The sequence below is a fragment of the Anomalospiza imberbis genome, chromosome 6 (genome assembly GCF_031753505.1).
Source record: "Anomalospiza imberbis isolate Cuckoo-Finch-1a 21T00152 chromosome 6, ASM3175350v1, whole genome shotgun sequence".
Taxonomy (NCBI): domain Eukaryota; kingdom Metazoa; phylum Chordata; class Aves; order Passeriformes; family Viduidae; genus Anomalospiza; species Anomalospiza imberbis.
Window position 1 is genome coordinate 62,150,978 of NC_089686.1, and position 24,236 is coordinate 62,175,213.

The 24,236-nt window shown below is 41.5% G+C and overlaps 1 protein-coding gene across 2 annotated transcripts in view; it reads left to right on the top strand.

Moving 5' to 3' along the window:
• The window catches only part of LGR4 (leucine rich repeat containing G protein-coupled receptor 4), a 136,980-nt gene that overhangs the window by 85,476 nt on the left and 27,268 nt on the right, over positions 1 to 24,236 (top strand). Inside the window, exon 2 of one of the 2 annotated variants that reach the window (XM_068194832.1) lies at positions 11,547 to 11,616. In XM_068194832.1, coding sequence (XP_068050933.1) covers positions 11,555 to 11,616 — 62 coding nt within the window. In that variant the 5' untranslated portion in view covers positions 11,547 to 11,554. Of the gene's footprint in view, positions 1 to 11,544; positions 11,617 to 24,236 lie in introns of both variants that reach the window. The other variant, XM_068194831.1, reaches the window with a different exon arrangement.

The following is a 24,236-nucleotide window of genomic DNA, read 5'->3' on the forward strand; positions in this document are numbered from 1 at the left end:
ACATGATAGCAGTCTGGCACAGGGGTCCCATCACCACGGAAATGCTAAGTAATAGTATAGGTACTATGCTGTCATACTACTGCCTTGCAGTAATAGACGAAGGTACTAGATAAAAGGTAAGAAATTAATTTCTCAGTATGTTATTTAAACTTTATTTTGAACTCGGACATCATTGCAAACTCAAACACTTTCCAAGTGTAGGTTCCTCTGTAAACATGGTGTTTGCCTGGTTTTTCTTTACTTCCTGTTTATGATTCCTCACTGTTGGGGCTGGCATGTCTGCATGTAAAAGACATCCCTGTATTCAGCTGCCCTCTCTGGATTCATAGTGCAGACAGTTACCATTCCAAGCAGTGCTTTTGACATGGTGCTTCTGAAAGGGAATTGTTGGCTGCTTGTCATCAGGAAGATAGAATAAAACAACACTCTATTACCAAATTTGTTTCTTTTTAATTGAATTGAGAATTTCTTGCCGATCCTCTAGGCTTTCCATGCTTTCATTACATACTGAATACAGTTAAGATACGGGACAGTATTAATGTGAGTTCATTTATTCTGTCCTTGTCTGTTTTATCACCATCCTGAAGGAAATGGCTAAATGGGAAGGAAGATCTAAACCAGAGATGGAATTCAGTTCCTTCTCTCCTATGAGACTGGCTGCTGAGGGGTGTGATTCGGATGAAAATCACACTGGTTTTCATCACGTGAACATGTTCCTACAGGGAGCTGGGCACTGAATGTATTTCTTCAAGACTGTAGCATTGCAGCACAACTTAATACTAGATTGAGCTTGAGTTTCTCTGATTTCTTTTCTCCCCCTGCCCACTCGTCTTGGCTCCAGTGTCTCTGTCTCTCCAGCTGCCACAACGCCAGGAAGTTCTCTTGGTTAACACAGATATGACTGGGACAAACTTGAAGTATGACCATTGCCATGCAGCTGTATAATCGGTCCTTTTTGTTTGTTTCTTTGCTGGGGTTTTTGTTCTTGTTGGGTTTTTTTGTTTGTTTCTGATAATTGGTGAAAAGCCGCGGTTCTCACATGCTAAGAAGAACAGATGTCACTTTGTCTTTTTCCTCACCTGTGTCACTGTAATCAGGTCATGGTCCAAATGGTAATGGATGGCTGATTGCTGCTGGGTACTTCCCAGCCTCAGGTTGAGGTGCATTTGCAATATCCCAGCTTATGTAATGTAGCTTCTAAAAACATGAACAGCCTCAGCTTTTCCTAGTACTGCTGAGACTGGATCATGGTTACTACCTGGGGAATTTTATATAAGATTAAGACCTATTACCTAATGGTTTTGTACAAGTAGGTAGGAGGGCTTTATTCAAATACAGATAGCTCTGCCTAAGTAATTTTCTACGTGTTATAATTAAATAACTCCGTGGCAGACGGCCCAGACATTGGAAAAGACTGAATGGAGCCTCCAGTATTACATGCTATTATCTATCAACAAACAGGTTAAGCTTGCTCAGAGGCAGTATTTTATAGGAATTTAAAGGTGCCTTGTTGAAACATGATCTTCTTTCCTTCAACCAACGCTCCCCTCTCTTTTTCTATCTCCTTCCCTTTCTCTCTTCTTTTCTAAACTTGACAGAATCAAAAAGCCAAAAAGTAGATAGCTGTTAGTAAAGTGCTGGGAAGCACAGGGATGTATTTTGATCTTATTTGTTTTAAGCAGCCAATCTCAATTTGGTTTTGTTGAGACTTAATTTTGCTTTTCTGTAGCTAGGTATTTCACGGTTTGGCTTAAGACCTTTTTTACAAAGCAGTGTGTTCTAGGTCACTAGCGTGCAGTACATGGATGTGGTGGGAAGGTGTGTGTGCCCCCAGTTCAGTGCAGATCCAAGTGCAGAGGGAGGAGACCGTGAGCCAGGACAGAAAGTGTAACACTGGCATCTCCTGTGGGTTTCAGGAGACATGCCAGCACAACAGAGCTGCGAGGAAAGTTTCTTTGCCTAAGATGTGCACACATTTGGGGGAGATGCAGTTAGGAATGGTAGGATTGTCTTTAAAAAAAAAGAAGACTGTTGCAGCTAAATGTCCCTCAGTTCACAGAGACTGGCATTGCTTTCCTTTTCAATACCAATCAGTTATTTTGGGTCACTTGCTCTTTGTCTGTGCTTGTATCTTGGGCTAGTTTATCTGTCATTTTGTTGTCCTTTCTGTCCTATAGAAAGTCTGTACTTCCCGTTTTGTGGCCCCTTTTTGTTGTTGCAGCTTTTCTTCTCATGCAGGAATTATCATCCCATTCCTCCCTCTCCATCATCTCCAGTCATGTGTTGTTTGCAGCCAGAATCATGCTCAGGCAATTGGTGCAAGAGAGAACTCTGGCAGGGGTCAGGCTCCTTGATGGTAGAGGCAGTGCTTTAAAATGACAGAGAAGGCTACCTGTGCCTGCAGGAGACACTGGGACACGCTGTGCATTGCATCTAATGCTCTTCTGTCTGATGGCCACTTACGAAAGCTGGGACTGGGCTCACTGTTTAAAGATGAGAGTTTCTTGTTTTAAAATATGAGAGAATCACTAAGTTGCCATCCAAGAGGTAAAGTATTTCTGTTCATCCTGAAGCCTGGGGATGTTTGACTTTCGTTTGTGGTAAAATCAACAATCCTTGAAAAAAATAATCTAAGTAACTAAAATCTCACATCAAGAACTGGATTTCTTGCAGAAGGAGTTTAATATAAAGTTTCAGTGCATTGTTTTCTAGTGCAGTTCTGAAGTCTCCGCTGCTGGTTGATCTAAAAGTTTAGATCTTTAGATCTAGGAAAGCAGCTTTGCTTTCCTCTTCCAAGGAAAATGGACACAACAGCTTTAAATAGGGAAAACCCAACAGTTTCATATTCACAAGAACACAGAAACCTCATTTGATGCCTGTTTTCAGCAGAGGGAGGGTTTCATTGCTTTTACTATAGTTGCCAGTTGGTACAAGTATTTTTAATGACTTTAAAGTGTTTATGTGTTAGGTGAAAGCAGGAAATTGTGCTAAACTGAGCTCGAAATGAATATTCAGGTAGTTGTCAGAATAAACTGAAAGGATCTACCTGAGCAGGCTGGAGACAGCAAATGAGTGCCGGAGTACCTTGGCTTGACTTTTCACCTTTTGCCTGTAAAAATTAATCTCTGCATTACCTGGGATGGTGAAAGAACATTCACAGCTACAAGCTACTAATTTTAGTTAGTTTTATTCTTTTCTGTAGTATCTTCTTGGAAGAAGGACAAAGCTTCTGGCAGCACAAGAAGAGTAGGTGTAAGAAGCCTTATTTATCATTCAGAACTGCAGCCATGGCACTGTAGGAGGGAGTGCAACTGTGTTTATTTTCTGTGTTACATCTCTCCTCCCTGCCATGGTGACACTAACTGTAATTATAAGGCTGTGATTCATGGTATCCCCCGAGATGCAGCCTCTTGCTAAAGAGGTTACCACCTTTGGCAGCTCATATTTTAGTTTCAATGCCAGCTTCGTGGCCATCATGTTGGTTTCAATGCCAGCTCCTTGTCCCCATCACGCCCTTCAGTGTTTCCAGGAATGGGGCATCTGCCACCTCTGCCTTGGTCATGCTGGTCAATGAGTGAGGAGTTAGCCTGGCTCTTCAGTACAGATAAACCCAGCTAATGGCTGCCTGCTGAAAGGTGCAGGTCTAGCCACGTTTCTCCTTTTTCCTGATGAATCTGCAGTGGAAACCCATGGTATTACCATAATCCTAACTCTCTTCGAGCTCTTGTGTCTGTTTTGCACTTTCTGGGGAAAACGTCCCAAGTGTAAATGTGGGTCTGAACTTAATTTTAAGTCAGACGTGTAGTTTGCTGGGCTGACAGACCTTGCTGGGGACTTGTTGGAAGAACAAGAAAACTATGACAAGCCTTTTAGATACTGAGTCTGAACTTCAGTTTACCAATAAAATTTAGGGCAAACAAACGTATGGGGGTTTTGTTGTTTTACTTGTTGGGAGTTCTGTGTGCTTGGTGGCACACCAAAGGTTTGCAGGTGTTGTGCAGCTTTTAGGGGACTTAGATCTGAATGTAATAACCCAAGCCATAGCAGGTCTTCTAGCTTAGTCCTGCTGAAAAGAGGCTTTAGGCAGCTGCTGACATGATCCTTCTGCTGCGTGACGGCATCATTCCCGTCAACATTGCTAGAGGTTGGGATAGTACCATTAATGTGCTTTTATTTATTCTTAGGAACTTTATTTACATATTAGCACCCTAAATGATTTCTGGGCTTACATTCCCAAGGGATTTTTAGTGGAGGAACAGGTGGTGTATGACAGCTTCTCAGCGGAGATTTCTCTGACGTGTCAAGGGGCATACTAATATTTATCTTTATTAAATAGACAGCCTTCTTGATACTGCATGGATTGATTTTTTTTTAGGTTTAGGAGTAGTGAAATGACTATTTCTAAAATGCAAACAGTAGAAACTTAGCAAGGGCTATTTTTGTTTTGGACTGTGGTTTTGGGGATTATTTGTCATTATTTCATTATAGTATATTGTGTTCCACCATTTTTGTTGCAATTCTCCTATTAATCATGTTTTTAAGAGTATCTTCCCAAATTAACTAGGTAAACTTTACAGAGACTAGTTATTAAGTAATCTATTTTTAGTGTCATGGGTGTTCCTAATATTGTTTGAAAATTCTTGCTCATGAACTCCTTAATATTTTATTACCAGTGTATAGTGCTTATGAACTCATACTTTGAGGAGATTCTGTAGAGTGAAATGAAAATATTTTTAAAGTATATATATATATATAAGTAATACTTTTACATAATGTTCTTAATTAAACAAGAATTGCTTTAAGACTTGTGTGATGATCATTAGGAAGCTTTCAGAGTTGATGGTTGGATATTCCCCAAAGTTTGCAAATCAGTGCTATAATGATTGACTTATTTATTTAGTAAGAGTTAATATCACATGTAATGAAGGCAAATGCAGAAACTTTGTAAAAATTTCAGCTTTTTAGCAAGGAATTGTGATAAGCAGTCCCTGAAGATTCATGTGATAAAAGGCAATTGCAGTTTATATTTCTGTCTGTGTTTTTTACAAATTCAGCTTCACTGGAAATAGATTTCAGTAGAACTTGAGAATATTGATGATGATTCTCAAGTCCTCATTATTAAGGTGGTCTGTTTCATGCTTGCATCCAAAGAATCCACTTCCCAAATTAAAACTGTAGAGCCTAATACTTGAAACTATGGGGAAAAAACCATTTTTAGTTCATTTCAGATCCCAGGGAAAGCCAAAATTGCTGTGAATTTGCATGTCAGTCATTGTGTGTGTCTGCATGGTTTCTGTTGACTGTGTTTAGGATTGCACAGGGCACTTCTGACACGGGGCATTTGTAGCTCTGGAAATTCCAAGACCCTTGCTTTCAGGTGGGTGTTACTTCCTTGCCTCAGCTGTCAAAGAGCTACCATGCAGTGCAGCAAGTGTGGGTGCAGCCGCAACCTTTGCCTCAGTGAGGCATCAGCATTCATACCGTGCTTTGTGATGCTGTGCACTGCCTCACTTCTGCCACTGTTTATAGTGGAGCATGTGGCACTAAGGTTTTATATCACTGGGACAGTTCTTGGAGAGTCGTGACTCTCTTGCACAGCTTACTGGTCTTAACATTAGGGTCTCCACTCTCTTCTCACTCTTCTGCCCTATTCGTAAATCCTTCCCAGCTGATAATAAAAGTGGATTTGCAGTCCTCGAAAAAGGATGGAGAAGCCTGGATGTGTGAAATGTGTGTGTTTATCAGAATTGAAAAAATGAGTGAAAATAGATGTTGCAGTCTCCCGTGGAGCAGACAGATGACAGGTCATGTACCTGATACATTTATTTACTTTCCTGCACAAGAAGAAAAACATCCTCAGCAGGAACGTTTTACTGTGACCCGGCTGCTGCAAAAGCACAAAACACTGCTTGAAGCATGCGGGCTGTAAAGTCTGGGGATGAAGCATCTCCAGTTCAGCTCCTTCTGGAGCTTGCTGAGGGAGGCTTTTGTGCCATAGTGGATTTCCTTTGTCTCTTGCCACATGTGGATTTGTTGTGTGTATGCTAACCCTTAGTTTGATGTCACTGCTCTTGAGTTAGGTTAGTATGCTGTTAGCAGCTGCTGAGGAGTAATTTGCTTAGTTTGTGCTGGGAAGTGAAAAATGAAGTTTTTGGACTACTATTTAATTAACATTTATTTTAGAGAAACTCTAGATTTATTGGAAGAGCTCAGTTTTAGAGGAATGGCTGTCTGGATTTAGTGGAAGAGCTCAGTTTTAGGGGAATGGCTGTCTGGATTTAGTGGAAGAGCTCAGTTTTAGAGGAATGGCTGTCTGGATTTAGTGGAAGAGCTCAGTTTTACAGGAATGGCTGTCTGGATTTAGTGGAAGAGCTCAGTTTTAGAGGAATGGCTGTCTGGATTTAGTGGAAGAGCTCAGTTTTACAGGAATGGCTGTCTGGATTTAGTGGAAGAGCTCAGTTTTAGAGGAATGGCTGTCTGGATTTAGTGGAAGAGCTCAGTTTTAGAGGAATGGCTGTCTGGATTTAGTGGAAGAGCTCAGTTTTAGAGGAATGGCTGTCTGGATTTAGTGGAAGAGCTCAGTTTTAGAGGAATGGCTGTCTGGATTTAGTGGAAGAGCTCAGTTTTACAGGAATGGCTGTCTGGATTTAGGTGAAGAGCTCAGTTTTAGAGGAATGGCTGTCTGCATTTAGGTGAAAAGCTCAGTTTTAGAGGAATGGCTGTCTGGATTTAGTGGAAGAGCTCAGTTTTAGAGGAATGGCTGTCTGGATTTAGTGGAAGAGCTCAGTTTTACAGGAATGGCTGTCTGGATTTAGTGGAAGAGCTCAGTTTTAGAGGAATGGCTGTCTGGATTTAGTGGAAGAGCTCAGTTTTAGAGGAATGGCTGTCTGGATTTAGTGGAAGAGCTCAGTTTTAGAGGAATGGCTGTCTGGATTTAGTGGAAGAGCTCAGTTTTACAGGAATGGCTGTCTGGATTTAGGTGAAGAGCTCAGTTTTAGAGGAATGGCTGTCTGCATTTAGGTGAAAAGCTCAGTTTTAGAGGAATGGCTGTCTGGATTTAGTGGAAGAGCTCAGTTTTAGAGGAATGGCTGTCTGGATTTAGTGGAAGAGCTCAGTTTTACAGGAATGGCTGTCTGGATTTAGTGGAAGAGCTCAGTTTTAGAGGAATGGCTGTCTGGATTTAGTGGAAGAGCTCAGTTTTAGAGGAATGGCTGTCTGGATTTAGTGGAAGAGCTCAGTTTTAGAGGAATGGCTGTCTGGATTTAGTGGAAGAGCTCAGTTTTACAGGAATGGCTGTCTGGATTTAGGTGAAGAGCTCAGTTTTAGAGGAATGGCTGTCTGCATTTAGGTGAAAAGCTCAGTTTTAGAGGAATGGCTGTCTGGATTTAGTGGAAGAGCTCAGTTTTAGGGGAATGGCTGTCTGGATTTAGTGGAAGAGCTCGGTTTTACAGGAATGGCTGTCTGGATTTAGTGGAAGAGCTCAGTTTTACAGGAAGGGCTGTCTGGATTTAGTGGAAGAGCTCAGTTTTAGAGGAATGGCTGTCTGGATTTAGTGGAAGAGCTCAGTTTTAGAGGAATGGCTGTCTGGATTTAGTGGAAGAGCTCGGTTTTTCAGGAATGGCTGTCTGGATTTAGTGGAAGAGCTCAGTTTTACAGGAATGGCTGTCTGGATTTAGTGGAAGAGCTCAGTTTTAGAGGAATGGCTGTCTGGATTTAGTGGAAGAGCTCAGTTTTAGAGGAATGGCTGTCTGGATTTAGTGGAAGAGCTCAGTTTTACAGGAATGGCTGTCTGGATTTAGTGGAAGAGCTCAGTTTTAGAGGAATGGCTGTCTGGATTTAGTGGAAGTGCTCAGTTTTAGAGGAATGGCTGTCTGGATTTAGTGGAAGAGCTCAGTTTTACAGGAATGGCTGTCTGGATTTAGTGGAAGAGCTCAGTTTTAGAGGAATGGCTGTCTGGATTTAGTGGAAGAGCTCAGTTTTAGAGGAATGGCTGTCTGGATTTAGTGGAAGAGCTCAGTTTTAGAGGAATGGCTGTCTGGATTTAGTGGAAGAGCTCAGTTTTACAGGAATGGCTGTCTGGATTTAGTGGAAGAGCTCAGTTTTAGAGGAATGGCTGTCTGGATTTAGTGGAAGTGCTCAGTTTTAGAGGAATGGCTGTCTGGATTTAGTGGAAGAGCTCAGTTTTAGAGGAATGGCTGTCTGGATTTAGTGGAAGAGCTCAGTTTTAGAGGAATGGCTGTCTGGATTTAGTGGAAGAGCTCAGTTTTAGAGGAATGGCTGTCTGGATTTAGTGGAAGAGCTCAGTTTTAGAGGAATGGCTGTCTGGATTTAGTGGAAGAGCTCAGTTTTAGAGGAATGGCTGTCTGGATTTAGTGGAAGAGCTCAGTTTTAGAGGAATGGCTGTCTGGATTTAGGTGAAGAGCTCAGTTTTACAGGAATGGCTGTCTGGATTTAGTGGAAGAGCTCAGTTTTACAGGAATGGCTGTCTGGATTTAGTGGAAGAGCTCAGTTTTAGAGGAATGGCTGTCTGGATTTAGTGGAAGAGCTCAGTTTTAGAGGAATGGCTGTCTGGATTTAGTGGAAGAGCTCAGTTTTAGAGGAATGGCTGTCTGGATTTAGTGGAAGAGCTCAGTTTTAGAGGAATGGCTGTCTGGATTTAGTGGAAGAGCTCAGTTTTAGGGGAATGGCTGTCTGGATTTAGTGGAAGAGCTCAGTTTTAGGGGAATGGCTGTCTGGATTTAGTGGAAGAGCTCAGTTTTAGAGGAATGGCTGTCTGGATTTAGTGGAAGAGCTCAGTTTTAGAGGAATGGCTGTCTGGATTTAGTGGAAGAGCTCAGTTTTAGAGGAATGGCTGTCTGGATTTAGTGGAAGAGCTCAGTTTTACAGGAAGGGCTGTCTGGATTTAGTGGAAGAGCTCAGTTTTAGAGGAATGGCTGTCTGGATTTAGTGGAAGAGCTCAGTTTTAGAGGAATGGCTGTCTGGATTTAGTGGAAGAGCTCAGTTTTAGAGGAATGGCTGTCTGGATTTAGTGGAAGAGCTCAGTTTTAGAGGAATGGCTGTCTGGATTTAGTGGAAGAGCTCAGTTTTAGAGGAATGGCTGTCTGGATTTAGTGGAAGAGCTCAGTTTTACAGGAATGGCTGTCTGGATTTAGTGGAAGAGCTCAGTTTTAGAGGAATGGCTGTCTGGATTTAGTGGAAGTGCTCAGTTTTAGAGGAATGGCTGTCTGGATTTAGTGGAAGAGCTCAGTTTTAGAGGAATGGCTGTCTGGATTTAGTGGAAGAGCTCAGTTTTAGAGGAATGGCTGTCTGGATTTAGTGGAAGAGCTCAGTTTTAGAGGAATGGCTGTCTGGATTTAGTGGAAGAGCTCAGTTTTAGAGGAATGGCTGTCTGGATTTAGTGGAAGAGCTCAGTTTTAGAGGAATGGCTGTCTGGATTTAGTGGAAGAGCTCAGTTTTAGAGGAATGGCTGTCTGGATTTAGGTGAAGAGCTCAGTTTTACAGGAATGGCTGTCTGGATTTAGTGGAAGAGCTCAGTTTTACAGGAATGGCTGTCTGGATTTAGTGGAAGAGCTCAGTTTTACAGGAATGGCTGTCTGGATTTAGTGGAAGAGCTCAGTTTTAGAGGAATGGCTGTCTGGATTTAGTGGAAGAGCTCAGTTTTAGAGGAATGGCTGTCTGGATTTAGTGGAAGAGCTCAGTTTTAGAGGAATGGCTGTCTGGATTTAGTGGAAGAGCTCAGTTTTAGGGGAATGGCTGTCTGGATTTAGTGGAAGAGCTCAGTTTTAGGGGAATGGCTGTCTGGATTTAGTGGAAGAGCTCAGTTTTAGAGGAATGGCTGTCTGGATTTAGTGGAAGAGCTCAGTTTTAGAGGAATGGCTGTCTGGATTTAGTGGAAGAGCTCAGTTTTAGAGGAATGGCTGTCTGGATTTAGTGGAAGAGCTCAGTTTTACAGGAAGGGCTGTCTGGATTTAGTGGAAGAGCTCAGTTTTAGAGGAATGGCTGTCTGGATTTAGTGGAAGAGCTCAGTTTTAGAGGAATGGCTGTCTGGATTTAGTGGAAGAGCTCAGTTTTAGAGGAATGGCTGTCTGGATTTAGTGGAAGAGCTCAGTTTTACAGGAATGGCTGTCTGGATTTAGTGGAAGAGCTCAGTTTTACAGGAATGGCTGTCTGGATTTAGTGGAAGAGCTCAGTTTTAGAGGAATGGCTGTCTGGATTTAGTGGAAGAGCTCGGTTTTTCAGGAATGGCTGTCTGGATTTAGTGGAAGAGCTCAGTTTTAGAGGAATGGCTGTCTGGATTTAGTGGAAGAGCTCAGTTTTAGAGGAATGGCTGTCTGGATTTAGTGGAAGAGCTCAGTTCTCCCACTGGCAGCTCCTGAGGGTCTGTGCTGCGCAGGTGGTGCAGCACAGGTGGTGCAGCGCAGGTGGTGCAGCAGATCAGCTGCCAGTTCCTTGTTAAAGTCAGGGAGGAGCTTCAGTGGTACTCGCTGGCCATTAGTGAGATAAAAGGAGAGTTTGGCTTTGTTTGGTTTTTATCTGAATTGTGTGGAGGTGGCATGTGGGCACCGGAGGTGAGTGTGTGGAGGACAGCCGGCAGGGAAGGCTCTACTGACAAGTGTTACTGAATTGGTTTTTGACTGCATACTGAAAAAACCCGAACCAGTAACCAAGTGGAAAGTTAGGACTTGGATTATGTCAGGAATTGCTACGCAGTTAGTGTAATTGTCAAAGCAGATTGTTTTCATGCTGCTTTCATTCCCATTGAGTAAGAACTTGCTTTAGGACTGGATTTTCTGTGATCGTTGTGTAGGTGTGAAGTGAGGTGATGGCACCAAGTTTGCCACTTACTGCGGCTCTGTAAAGAAAAACGCTGAGCAGGTCCGCATACCTGTCATGTAAGCGCTTGCTGCCAGCTTCCCTCTGCTCATGGACCGAGAATGAAATCTGCTTCAAACTATTACCTCGAGGACTCCATAGGTTTTGTAGAAGGAAAACAAAAGAAAACAAAAAAAGACTGTGGTAGAGCTGGGACATGTTTCTGCTGTTCTTGCCAATTGTTCCAGAAGCCTTGTTTGCCAGAAGCTATTTATTAAGTCCTAATGCATGTATTATTTTTTAAGACACTGTGGGATGGAAATTTGCGTGGTGGGTGGTCACAATATTTTTTTTCATATGCTTGTGGTTTTAGAGTATTCTTAATCATCTGAGTTAAAACTGTATATAAATGTAAGTTGGTAAAAATTAGTACTGTAGATAACATGCATGCCTTCTCTGTAGTTTCACAGTAATTATTTTTGTTCAGAAGTGTTGGAAAACTTTATTTTGTCTACTTCCCATTTTATAGGTCTTTGCTGCAACCCGATTCTCAAATTATGGTGACTTGAAAGTTTAGCATGCAAATTTCTAGAAAGAGATATTCCTGTGTGATACTAGAATAGTTTTTTTTCTGTTACCATACTATCTGATGAGACTTTCTTTTGTATCCTTATTATAAAGTGTAAAAATCCTTTCCTGGTTATTGATAAATCTGCATTTGTTCTTTTCCAGAGATATCAGCATGAATAACATCACGAGACTACCAGAAGATGCCTTCAAGAACTTTCCCTACCTGGAAGAGCTGTAAGTATTTTACACGTTAAAGTTTTGCTGCAACATCATTTGGCTGTATAAAGTGGAAGGTGGGTGGAGAAACACTGTTGAGCTGTGACCAGAAAAAAAGCAATTATGCTTTAAAAATATAATCTTGTACATGTTTGGAAACCAGGGCAGTAAATGCTACTTACAAGGGACTTTTTATAGTAATTATTTAATCGTGGCTAGAGTGATGACACATACTAATTACAGTGTTATCACAGGAGTTGTGTAATTACCATTGTTTCTGAAGGAGCTACAGTATAGCTGTTGCATAAGTTCCACAAAATAGGTGTTGCTTCATTTACTGAGCAACTGGCTTCCATTGTCCTTGTAGGCTGCAGATGAAATTCTCACAAGCCCATCCTGACCTAGATCAGAAGTTCTGTGGTACAGGGTTTCTTAATTTCTCTGGCAGAATTTTTTTTTCCCACTTCCCACCTCCTGTTTGTCCTACTCTCATTTTAGCTTTCTTTTTTTATGTTCTACTTAACTGCTAGTTGGATTTCTGAATCCTTGACCTCATGAGCTCAGTGTTTTGCTGAAGTCCTAACTGAGATGCCTTTGCAAAGCTGAAGCATGCTTTCAACCTTAATTAGGTTGGGTTTCAGAGTCAGTACACAGGGAGGCAGGTTTGACATTCACTTACTGCTTCAAGTACTGTTATGTGGCACGTGCTTTCTGTGTGCCTTACAGTTTCCTTATCTGTGAAGAGAGGGTGAGGGTAATGGTTCAACCTGTGCAAGAGAGCTTTGAGAACTTCCAGTACTAAGCAAAAGATAAGACAAAACCTCTGCAATTCGCTTTGCCTCTCTTGTATTTCCAGTGACAAAGTAGGATTTCTTATATTAAAGAGCATTTAAAGTACAAATTAAAGCTCTCTCAGTTTGTGACTTTGGCAAGACTGGGACTGTGAATGCTGCATCGAGAGATTTTTCAGTAAATCACCTTAGGGAAAGAACAGCTTGTTTCCCCAAAGAGACCACCCTTATGAGGTAGGGGAGTGTTCTTCTGACTTTACCAGTGAGGAAACAAGCAGAGAATGAAAACCATTTGTAGAGGGCAAAAGAATAAATGAACTCTGTAACAAAACTGCAGATAAAGCCCTGAACCCTCTGACTCTGGTTATCTGTTACAACCTGTGCAACCACTGCACCTCACTGGGACAGAGATACTGAGAAGTTGATAAGAGTCGGATTGCTTGCTTCTGAGGAAAGATTTGTGTTTCTGAAAGCTGCTTCTTTGCACGTCAGCTTCACCGGGTCCTCTAGTAAGGTGTTCCATGTCTCCTCAGAATTTTGATCTCTCCTACATCCTAATAACGTAGCAGCTACCATTACTAATAAACTTAAATAACTCCATTTTACCTGGTTCTTAAATAGTTTTGACTCGGGTCAGTACAACTGTGAAGTGCCGTTGAGTTGATTTACGTCAGATAAATTGTGTGTGGTATCTCATTTCATGTTTAACAGGTTCTGGTTTATTCCCTGTGATTTAAGGTATTGCTTATATCTGTGATATAATCAAGAACGCTTCATGAAGAAAAATAGGTTTTCAGATGGTGCTTTTATGTAATTGACAGAATTTAAGAAAGGCTCTATGGCATGAGTAAGTCAGCTGGGAAAAAAAGTGGCCTAGGAAGGCTTGGTTGGCTTCAGAATATACAGTAGCAAACATTCCATATGTGCTTTGTAATATGTGCTTCTGCATGTCTGTATGTTTTGTTAGACTAGATCTGTAACCCCCTTTTAAAATTTTAATTCTTCATAGGCATATTTCACACCAGAAGTTGAAAAGCCCGAACAATTCTGTTTTTCCAACTTAGATGACTGTGGGAGATTTCATTATTTTTCCCCAATAAGTAATTAAGCAATAAAACCTAATGGGTGGGTGTTATTGTGTAACTTCATAAACCTTGGGGTGTGTCAGGAGATAAAGAGGAAAGGCAGAGCCTTCAGCCATCATCTGTTGTGCTTATTGCCTAAGAGCTATTTGCTACATGTACATCATTGTCCCCCTAAATTCCAGGTTTTCAGTTTGAAAAAAAAATAGGCTAGCATTAAGCTGAGAATTATGTGTGAACACCAAGAAGCTTTAAATCATTCTTAGCATGCTTACTTGGTGTGTTAAAGCAACTTCTGGGGAAAAAAAAACCCAAAAGAAAAACACAATTCCAGATTCCCTTGTTTCAGTTCAAGTTTTTCCTAAATGGTAATATAATGAAGTAAGTTCAAACAAAGCAGCTTTTCTCCTTAACAGAAATGAGCAGCAGCAGATATGACACGTTTCTGCTTCGTTCTCCCTGTCCCTTTTCTCTGTGGGACAGGGTACAAAAACATTTCATTCTTTAGTTTTGCTGGTTACAAACAGGAACAGCTGAGCTCTCATACTTCCTACTGTAGAATCACAATTTTTCCTTTCTATGATTGTCAAAGTTTTATCCTGGCTTTTATTTACAGCTGAGCAGATCCAAATTCTGACTGCCAGGCCCTGGCAAAGTTGCTTTTTCAGCACGCAAACCTGGGAGTTAGCGTCCATGCTAAAGAAAAGTGATTTAAAGGAAAGACTTAGTGGTGTTGGAATCTGTGCTAAAAGTGACTTTTCATTGGGAAGTTCTCCCAAGAACTGCGCTAAAGAAAATGAAAATACCACAAACTAATGGGAATGCAGCAAGTACCTTCACCAGCATGCAGTCTAGTGGGTCTCCATCAAGGAGACAGCCCCAGACACCTTTATCTTCATGCCATGCCGTAGCCCTGCTGTGTTCAGTTAGCCCTTGGCAGAGTTTGCTAATTAATGTTGTAAAATAGTATTATAGAATTTATTGGAATGGAAATAGGAGGCAATTAGAATGTATTATTTAGGCAACCGAGTTACATGTATGGAGAGGCTGAGATTAAACACTTCAGTAGGAGCCATTTGAAATGGGGGTTGTCATTTCTTCAGGGAAATGAATTATTTGGTAGTCTGCAGAGACTTCAGAGGATCATTTTCCAAATCCTAAAAAGAACACTAGTGGAAGAAGCAGAGCACCAGACTTGGGAAAGCTGGCTGCTCGATTCACAAGTGCCTTCTGCTTCACCAAAGAGGAAGCAACCTGGCTGCTGCAGTCAGGCATCCAAGGCTGTTTTCAGATGTTCTGGATTATCCAAGACACCTGCACCAGACTGACAGGTCTGATACAGATGGGAAAGCAGTGGGTGCTGTGAATGCACTTTGGGGCCAGGTGGAAGAGGACATCTGAAATGGCACTAAATGGCCGTGTTTACGCAACTGACTCCCCAGCAAAGAACCAAATTTGCAGGAATAATCTGGGATTTTGTAACTTGGAGGTAATGTCCTATGGGAGTTTTACTCACAGGTACAAGCAAAGGGATTTTGACTTGCCCAGGGGCAGTCTGCCCGTTGGGTTGAGTGCTCCGTGTGCCCGCAGTCACGCGTGTCACTGCGGAGCACACTCACCATATGTCAGCAGGGCTCTAGCCCTGTTTATAAATGGTATAAAAATTCTCCGTGTCTGTGTAACCGATACCCATCTGGAAGTAATTTGCAAACTGTTGGAATGGCAATGGTCAGAGTCAGGGAGAAGCAGACCACCAAGGGTTTGCTTTAGCAGTTAATGATGTGTATTCTTCAGAAAATGCTAACATAAACATGCTGCAGCCTTAAACATGCTATGGAAACTAAAAATTCTTGAAGAACTTAGCCGTGGTTTTATAACCACACCTGAAGTATTTATAGAAAGCTAGAAGAGGAAAATATAACTAGATAATACAGTGTTTTTAGAAAGTAAAAACCATTTTCCAGTGTGAATATTTAACTAGAATATCTAGGTTGTGTTGTGTTTTGATGGCCTTTTTAAAATGTGGCAGTCCCTTCCAATATGTAAAGTTATCTGAAGTAGTTTGAAGGATTTTATACTTTATTTGTGAATGATCTGCTAGATTAATTAAAAAGGCAGTCTCTTATTGAGGAAGGGAAAATCAAAATTATTTTTATTCTTGGCCAGTTTTCCAGTCTGTCTTCAGAAACTTGAACCACTCCAATAATGTAGAAGTATCTTTGACTTAATGACCATTTAAACTTGTTTTGATTTCCATTCTTAACCCTTTATCCTGTAGTGATCTGATTTGCCCTGCACTCATAGGCAAGATTTTGATGTTCAGCTTTTAGCTGTGTGGCTGCTGGTCCATGTGAGAAGCAGAGGGCTGCAGTCTGTTCCATGGAGGCTGTGCAATCTGTCTGTAGGTTACTTGTGACAGAAGGGTGTGATTGTCCAAAGGGGACATAGGTAATTTCCCAGCGAGTCAGCGCCCTGACCTTCCCCAGCAAGGGTCGGGGAGGAGGGTGCTCTCCACTCCTGGACTGTTGGGTATAAAAACCATATCACAGTAATGCTGCAAGGAAGATAACCCTTCCTGAAAGCACCAACAGACAGCTCAGTCAGCTGCCAGATGTGTACTGATACCAAGATCTGTTGTTGTGTTTTTGGTTTTTTCCTCATACATGATATGCCATAGTCTCCTGTGACCCTACCTTCAGATACTGTTCGTTTTATCAGGGAAGGACAGAACTTTCTTATTTAATGGCTGGTTGAAAATGGTTGGGGGAAAAAAGTAATAAAAGGAAGAGTTAGCTCAGTAAAAGTTTTCTCTTTTCTGAAACGCAATGCTAATCTGCTTATTGAGAAAGGAATAAACAGCGAACAAGAGACCACACACGTGCAACGAATTTTTGCAAGAAAATAAATAGTGCAACTGAGTATTTGCTTGCCTATTCAATTATATCCATGCTGATTACAAGTCTTAAGAGGTCTGGCTTAAATATCTCCAGAGTCTCTGCTCATGGCTTTTAGTTGTCAAAAGTATATTTTAGGAACATAAGGAATAATTAAAATGTATACTAGCAGTGAAAATGAGGTGGGTTTTTGCCATAAGGTTGTAATCAGGAAGTATCTGCAAGGGAGATGTCTAGAGTTATTTTCCCTCTTGACTGCAGCTGAAGATGACCACCTGGCTGAAATGCCACGGCTGCTTATTTTTGTCGTATCTGTTTCAGTGTGTAATTTAGATGGTACCCTTCCTCCTAATTTCTCAATCAGCACCATCATCCTTGATGTTGTATCATCCTTGGGCAGGGAGAAGGGAGTATTGTGTCTTTTTTATTACCTGGGTTCTACAAGTAAGAGGTGCCTTGGAGCTGTACCAGGGCTGGGCTGTTAGTTTAAGATGCCGGGGCTGTGGAACACTCGGTGGAAAGGCTTGCCTTGTCCTTCAGTGCCAGGTCTTTTAAGAGCAGTATTTTCAAGGTAGTGTGCGAATGCTGATGAGATGGTGCGGTTCTTTTCTCTTTATGTACGTGAGAAATCCCAAGGTTTGTAGTTAGAAACAGGAGCTGAAGGAATTGTTTTGAGTAGAGAAGGTAAGGATGAATCTTCATGTTGTCCTGATGCCGTGTGTTAGCTCACATGTGGTAACGAAAACTGTGGTTAAACATCCTTTTGTAAAACAGGCTGGCACGATTGCAGACATTGCTGCCCCATCTCTGTCCATTGAGCTCCACCAGCAGAGTCTGAGGAGCAGGCAGAGATCTTCCTTCAGCTGCTTTTTTACAAAGGCAGCCAGTGTAGATACCAGCTGTTGGTTCCTGAAAAAAGCTGCATGACACAGGGTTAGAAGCCAGTGAGTGCCCTTCATTGATCTGCCAGCTGTGAATATGTGAACAGCTGGAGGAGGTGATTTCCTCAGTTGATCCAGCCTGAATTCCAAGAGGTAAAATGTTTATGAAAAAAATGCAAGGGGTAGGTTTCTCAAGTGATAGCAAGTTAAAAGCCTAAGAACTTGACCAGCCTGCTCACATTAGAAACGCTTGCTGCCTTGTGTGCACTGGAGCTTTAGAAAGCCATCAGCGTGTTGTAACTTGCACCCTCAGATTCTAGTCAAGACAAACCTTTAGGCAAAGACTCCCAAGTAGAATTAACCACAGCTAGCTAAGATATTTTTAGACATCACTTACTTGGTCTGCATTAAATGCTAAATGATGTTTCAAAACATGTTGGCCAACCTGTGTTTAATTAGTGTTTTCTTATCTCTGTGAGTCCTAAATCAATTTGATTCTAGGTGAGTTTTAATCATGCTGATACAAGAATATTTCTGTAGCTTAGAAGGTTCTTGCTCTGCTTGACAGCTGCATGTTTTTTCCTGTTTGTGGGGATAGATGCTAGTAGGTTGAGTAAATTCCATTGTTTTTTAGAAGATGAAGTTTTTTTCCAGTTTCTGTTTCTACATGTTAATTTCCAAAGTTGACATGCTTGTGTATAAGGATCCCAAGACTGGTTATTCTGCTGCAAGTACTTTTAGAAGACAATAAAACTTTTTCCTTATCTGTCTTTTTTTTTTTTTTTGGGTTTGTGTTCTGCTCTCATGCACACACACAGAAGCTATAGCTTAGCTGAGTGGCCTGAAGGCTGAACTTTGTGGTGTTATACTTCAAGACCAGTCTTACAAGCCTTATTTATTATGCTGCCTGAGTTGCCAGGTCGGGGCTGTCTGAAGGTATAAACCAGATATGGAACTTCTGGAGGCTGAGCAGCAACTTGAGAAGCTCTTAAGATGTGTCTCTCCAAGTACAGTTCTGCAAATGGAGCTCCCTCCTTCTCCTTTTGGTTTCCGAAACTGGAGCGTGGAACAGGAGGTGTCTGTGTGTGAGTGGTCAGGTAGCCAGTTCGAGGCCAGGGTCTCAAGGGTCATCACATGAGCTCTGAAAACCTTAGACAAAAAAGGAGAAAAAAAAAATCCTGTGTGTTGAAGGTAGATGCCTTATCCTCTGAGAAAGTAACTGAGTATTTGCTGTCATCACAGTTTCATGGTAGGACGCTGTACGTTACCATGGGAAGATGTGGTGAGGTCGTTCTTTTAGCTCCTTTCCTCCCCTCTGCTCGGATGTTTGTGTTCTTGTGTTTTTTTGTTAGTACAGAGGTATTCTTGGCTAATTAGCCTTGGCACATGTCCTAGCACAGAAATAGTAACCAGACTCTTATAAAGTTTTTTTCCTGCCCTTCTTATATAAAAGTAAAATTCTAGATGCCTCTGTTAAAATATTTGCTTTTATGTCAGCTGAATCAAAGAATCATACTGAAAATTGCCTCTGTTTCTCTGAGGTCCTTCATTGTGAATGTGTCTGCAGAGCCTGGGTCTTGCATTTACCCAGTATGCATCCGAAAGGGTTAGAAAACCAGTAACAAAAGTTTAATTGCCAAATACGTGTAGACTTAACCCACTTTTCCCATTTTGCAGTGTCACTTGCTAGATGCATGGTCATTCAAAGATCCTGGCCTGGATAGCCAGTCAATGCCAGGACAAGAGGCAGGGCTGTATGAGCAGACCAAAGCATCTTTGAGGATTTGCTATATCAGCAGCAATTTTTTCACCCTCTCATGTCTGACCATTAACATATTTCATGATCTTGGAAACCTTCTGAGTGTCCAAATAGCACTATCTGCTAAAAGCACAAATCTGTAGTTAATTGAGTTGTTGCATCCCAGTTGATCAAAACCAAACTCGGTGGCTTTCATCTTTGTCTCTGCTGTGCAGACTGGGTAAGTGAAATGCATTATTACCTGTGTTGAGATGGCTGTCAGGAGAAAGGTCTATCTGGCCTAGGCAAAGCAAAGCAAAGTTACCACAACACAGTACAAGATGTGCAAAGGCCAGTAGGGAGAAGAGAATGTATTTTATAGAATATATTCTGCATTTTGCTTTGGAGGTGAGAGGAATCAAAATTACTTTCTGCAAAAACTCAGCATTTGTGCTGCACACTAGGTGTTAACCAGTTTCCTAGATACCGTGGTATTGTTGCTTATGTTTACGACATAGATGTCCGTGTTAAAAAATCTGTGCAATCTTCTGAGCTCCTTTGCTGCAGAATACTACAGCCACAGAATCTCCATTTTGTTGAGATTACAAAGACCACTTGTTTTAACAACTCATAGTGTGTAATAATTGTTTTATATTATTTCTCTCGATGCACACATTGCAGTCTGTGGGTTCTACTTCGAGGTCTTGCCCAAATACAGATACTGCTTGAAAATGAAAGGATAGAGCATATTTTGCATGGTTGTAAATGGTTGCTTTCCTGAAAATCCACTGTAATTTATTTTCCTGTTTTTGATAGTCCATGAAAAGCATTACCATAGAGCATATTTTGTCTTGTGGTAGGTGCTGGTGACTCTTGCTGACAATTTAACCGTAGAACTTACGAACGAGCTTTAGACTTTTTAATCTGTCAGTTTTGTTTACTTAGATATTTTAGCTTTTTAGACCAGAAATGCATTTTGAAAACAAGCAATTATCTTAAAGCTCAGTATAACTTTGAGAAAGCTGTAAATGCTGGGAAGGGAGAGATCATGACAAGAAGTGGGGTTGGTGCTGTTTCAGTGCTGTTGTAGTTACAGTCCTCTTTCTCCAGTCATGATGTGTCTTGGTGTAGTACTCACAATTTTAGAAATAATGGTAGAGGTTGTATAATACTAAAACTACTGCAAGAAAAGGAGACAAATGGGATTTTCCATTAGCAGCAGTGAATTAAAATCTCCATTTGGTTTTGTTAAATTGGTGTGGGGGCATTTGGAGTAACCTGGAGGCAATAGATTGGCTTCCCAGCAGTGCAGCAGGCTGCAGCTGACAGAAGTCCCAGAGGGGCCGTTTGCTACTCCCAGATAAGCAAAGCCAGGTTTAGTCTGGAGACTCAGCTTCCATCTCCCAGCTCCTCCTTTCTGCAGCTGCCCATCTGGGTAGGAGCTGTCTGCTGAGGTGTGTTCCCTCACCAGGCAGGGCACCCACCCCTGCACAAGGCACGCAGCATTTTCCTGCAAATGACTGTACCTCTCCTGTAGAGCTTTCAGCCTCGATTAACAAACTGTAGCACATACATGGCATCATCTGTTAAGAAAAACAGAATTCTGTTCCTAGGTGACTGTTATTTTGGCACAGATGGAAACTGAACCTCTTTCAGGTTTGAGGCAGCACTCGCTGGGCATCCTGGATTAAGTTACCTATGAGGCAGTTGCAAAGATTACTTCTCTTGTAACTTAAAGTAAAATTCAAGTTTGTAATTTGGAACACACAGAGAACCCAGAAAATGTGGAAGTTAGGGACAGGCATGTAAAGATAGCAGAATAGCTCAATGTAAGACAGCACAAAATGTAGAATTTGTGAAAGTACAGGAGGAGAAGCAGTGCAGTGTTTTCCAGTGGAATGAAAATAAGTAAAAGCTGGATAGCTAAAAGTAGATGTTGGCCAGGCAGAGGAACAGTGATGGCTATGGAAGGCTCAGGCTTGACTAAACCTTGAAATAGGAGTCTTGGCTCTTACCACAAAGCAACTAATGTAGAAGTAAAAATAATAAGTCAGGTGTTTTATTATGACAGGTCAGGATTGCAGTCTGTGTCACTCTTTGAATTTGTTCTGTTTGGCCATTATATTTTTCTCAGAGACAAGACAGACAAAAGGTTAGGAGCATACTACCAAGAGGGAAAGATAAACCAACCCAAAGTCCACAGCAAAAACATTTTTGTATGAGCATAAGACCTTCAGATGGACAGACGGAGTTGGAACTCTTTGCTCAATATCCTAGGGTTCACGGCCATCTGGGAGGCAGGACAAGGAGAGAGGTTTCCAAGAAGTTTTACTGCATCCTGTCATAATAAGAGTGATGCTTTTAATTGTTACAGGCAAAAATGTATCCTTGGAACACCCTCCCTGACTTTTGGAGGCACACCAGTGATTAACTTGGCTTGGTTAACATGCAGCTGGGTTGCCAGACTCATAATTGCAAAAGCTTAATTTCCCGAAGGAGAGAAAACCGTGTTTGCTGCAGCTCAGTGCAAGAACCTAGGCTTGGTGTGAACTCTGGGAACGGGACACCACGAAAGGCTAGTCTTCAGCAACATTGCATCCTGGTGTCTGTAAAAACAAGGTGGCTTCCACATCTGGAGATTATTCACTGAAATAATGATAAAAGGATATTGCTCACCTCTGTATGACAGGCTAGCAGAAGGAATTTGTTCTCCATATGTCCTGTTCTGTTATCCTGTTATGCAAAAATTGACTCTGTAAATTTGAATGTGTTGCAATTTACCATTAAAACATTCAAGAATTATTTTTAAGGTAAAAATACAAAACTACAACATTCAGTGCAAAGCAGTTCCACGATACGTAGCGTGGCCATGCATCACAGCTGTGACTCTGCTGGAGAAACCTCCAAGGGTTTAGCTCACATGCACTAACTCCAGATACCTGCAGTCCTTGGCAGAGTTTCCAGACGAGGGGAACCAGGACAGAGTCAGCAGAAAAACTCGTGGTCAGTGTGATGCACATTTGCATCACACTTCAGATGATGCCTGCTGCTGTGTCTGTGCTTTGAGAAGTAAGAGATGGCAAATGAAGGTTTTTTGTGGCCTTATAGCATGGCAGGACACTTTACACTTGTCTGTTTATTTCAATTTTTCACTTTCTTTGTGGGTGAATCTGTTTTGCAGCCCGCTGCCTTTTGGACAAAGAGCTCTAATTAATGGTGATGTGCTGTGGTTCAGTGGCAACAGGTGGATTTCAGAGCAGGTCTGCGTAACCATTTCCACTCAGAACGACGGGAAGGATAGGTACTTGGCCCTTGATAGCGTAAATGTGGGGCTGCCTTAAGGTGCTGCTTTGTGACCTCGTGGAATTGTCCCACTACAGAGCAGGAATTTCCAGGGCTGCTCTCAAGCAGCCCATTTACCATGTGCGTGAGAGACAGAAAAACAGAGATGCTTTAAAATTATTTAATAATAATTATTTTTAAGACTTGCTGAAAGAAGGTAACATGGAAACCTGACTGGATGATTTCAATGACAATTTATAATGCTGGATGTGTGCTTATACTCTAAGCTATTAATTGTTCAATTATCTCTTTAAAATGAACCTGGTTATGTAAAGAGAAACACTTCCATCCTTCCAGCTGCTGCATGGGAAATGTGTTGAGAGCAGTGTGTGGTATACTGGTCTTTGCCTGCTTGGGAGCTGCCCTTGGAGCCTCCTCATGAGCCGTTCCCCAAGGCTAGGATGGGAGTGATAAATGTGTGTTTGGCAAACTGATGAGTAAAGCCTGGAACACTGCCAGATAGTGGAGAAATGGAAATGTAATTGATCACAAGGTTAGGGTTTTTCTGTTGCTTGGTTGGAAAAAGGTTGAAGAAGCAGGAGTTGCCTTGAGGAAAGCAAAGTCCTGCAGTTTGCAGTCACACAAGTCTTGCTCTGGCTCAGCTGTTATTTGTTTCCAGTGCTCTCTAGGTTGTTGTTAGTGCCATTCAGGTTGAGGGAGACTATTCAGCTGTATTTAGTTCAGCTTTTTTTAAGCTAAAGTAACAATCCCCAGTCTCTCTGGGAGAGGGAGCAGATGCCTGACAAGCCTCACACGCAGCAGATTAATGGGGAACCTTGGCAGAGCTGCAGCCAGAGCTGCCTGACACATTTACCAGGGCTGCCACTCCTTGAGTTGTGTAATGTGTAATCATAGTAGTGTTTGCATGCAGAATGATGAGGTGCTACAGCCTCGGTTGAATTTTGTTTGATTTAAGGATTTGTATTATGCTGTTTCAAACACATCTTAACATAAACGTCTTTTACAGATTGCTGGCTCTGCTGTAGAGAGCCAGCATGTTTCATCAGCACTTCTTTCTGTTTACAGTGAACTTCTTAAGAAATGGTTAGAAAGAAAGACATGAAATATTGCAAACCTTCCTCCTCATCCCCCCAGATAATGTTAATCAAGTTGATTTGGACAGCTACTGACAACAAAATGAATTTTAGGGGAATGCTTAGTTGCCATCTGGAAACTTCCATTAATGTTAAAAACTCAAAGTACTTGAAAAATCATGTCCCAGCTCAGAAATTCTGAGGTTGCTTGCAGACAGGAGATTTCAAGAATAAGCATACATAGATTCTTATTTTTCTTCTCATTTCAGAGCTGTTTTATTATACTCAAGCATGCAGACAAACATTTCTCAGGAGTCAGCAGATGTGGGTTTTTTTAAACATGCTTATAGTGATGTCAGAACCATAGCAACTGGGGAGTGTGTGAAAATACCAGGACTAGAACCCAAAATCTACCTTAGCAAGCAAGAGTAGCAGAGTTTTGTTAGGGACAAGTAGGATCTTCTGCTGTCACCTTCTTGTTCATGAAGGTGTTCTTGTCCTCTTCTCCCTTGGTTTATAAATATAACCATCCGCATTTGAGAAATTGATTTAATAAAGATAACATCCTCTCTACCAGACAGCATTTTATTAAGTCGCTAATTCTGTTGCAAGCAGATTTATGTAAGCATTAAGTGCTTTGATAATCTCTTTTATGTAGTTAGAGAAGGAGATAAAAACGTAATAACATTGATATGTTCTGGCAAGCTGATCCTTTAGGTGTTGCTCTTGTTATTTCCTTTGTTTGCCTCTTTAAAATGATATTTTCCCTTTACTGTGTCTGGCTTGCTTCACAGTGCCTTGTAACAGCAGAGGTGGGTTTTGACATTCTGTAACCTTTGTTAAAGCACATTGATTGTTTTGTAATTATTGACACTT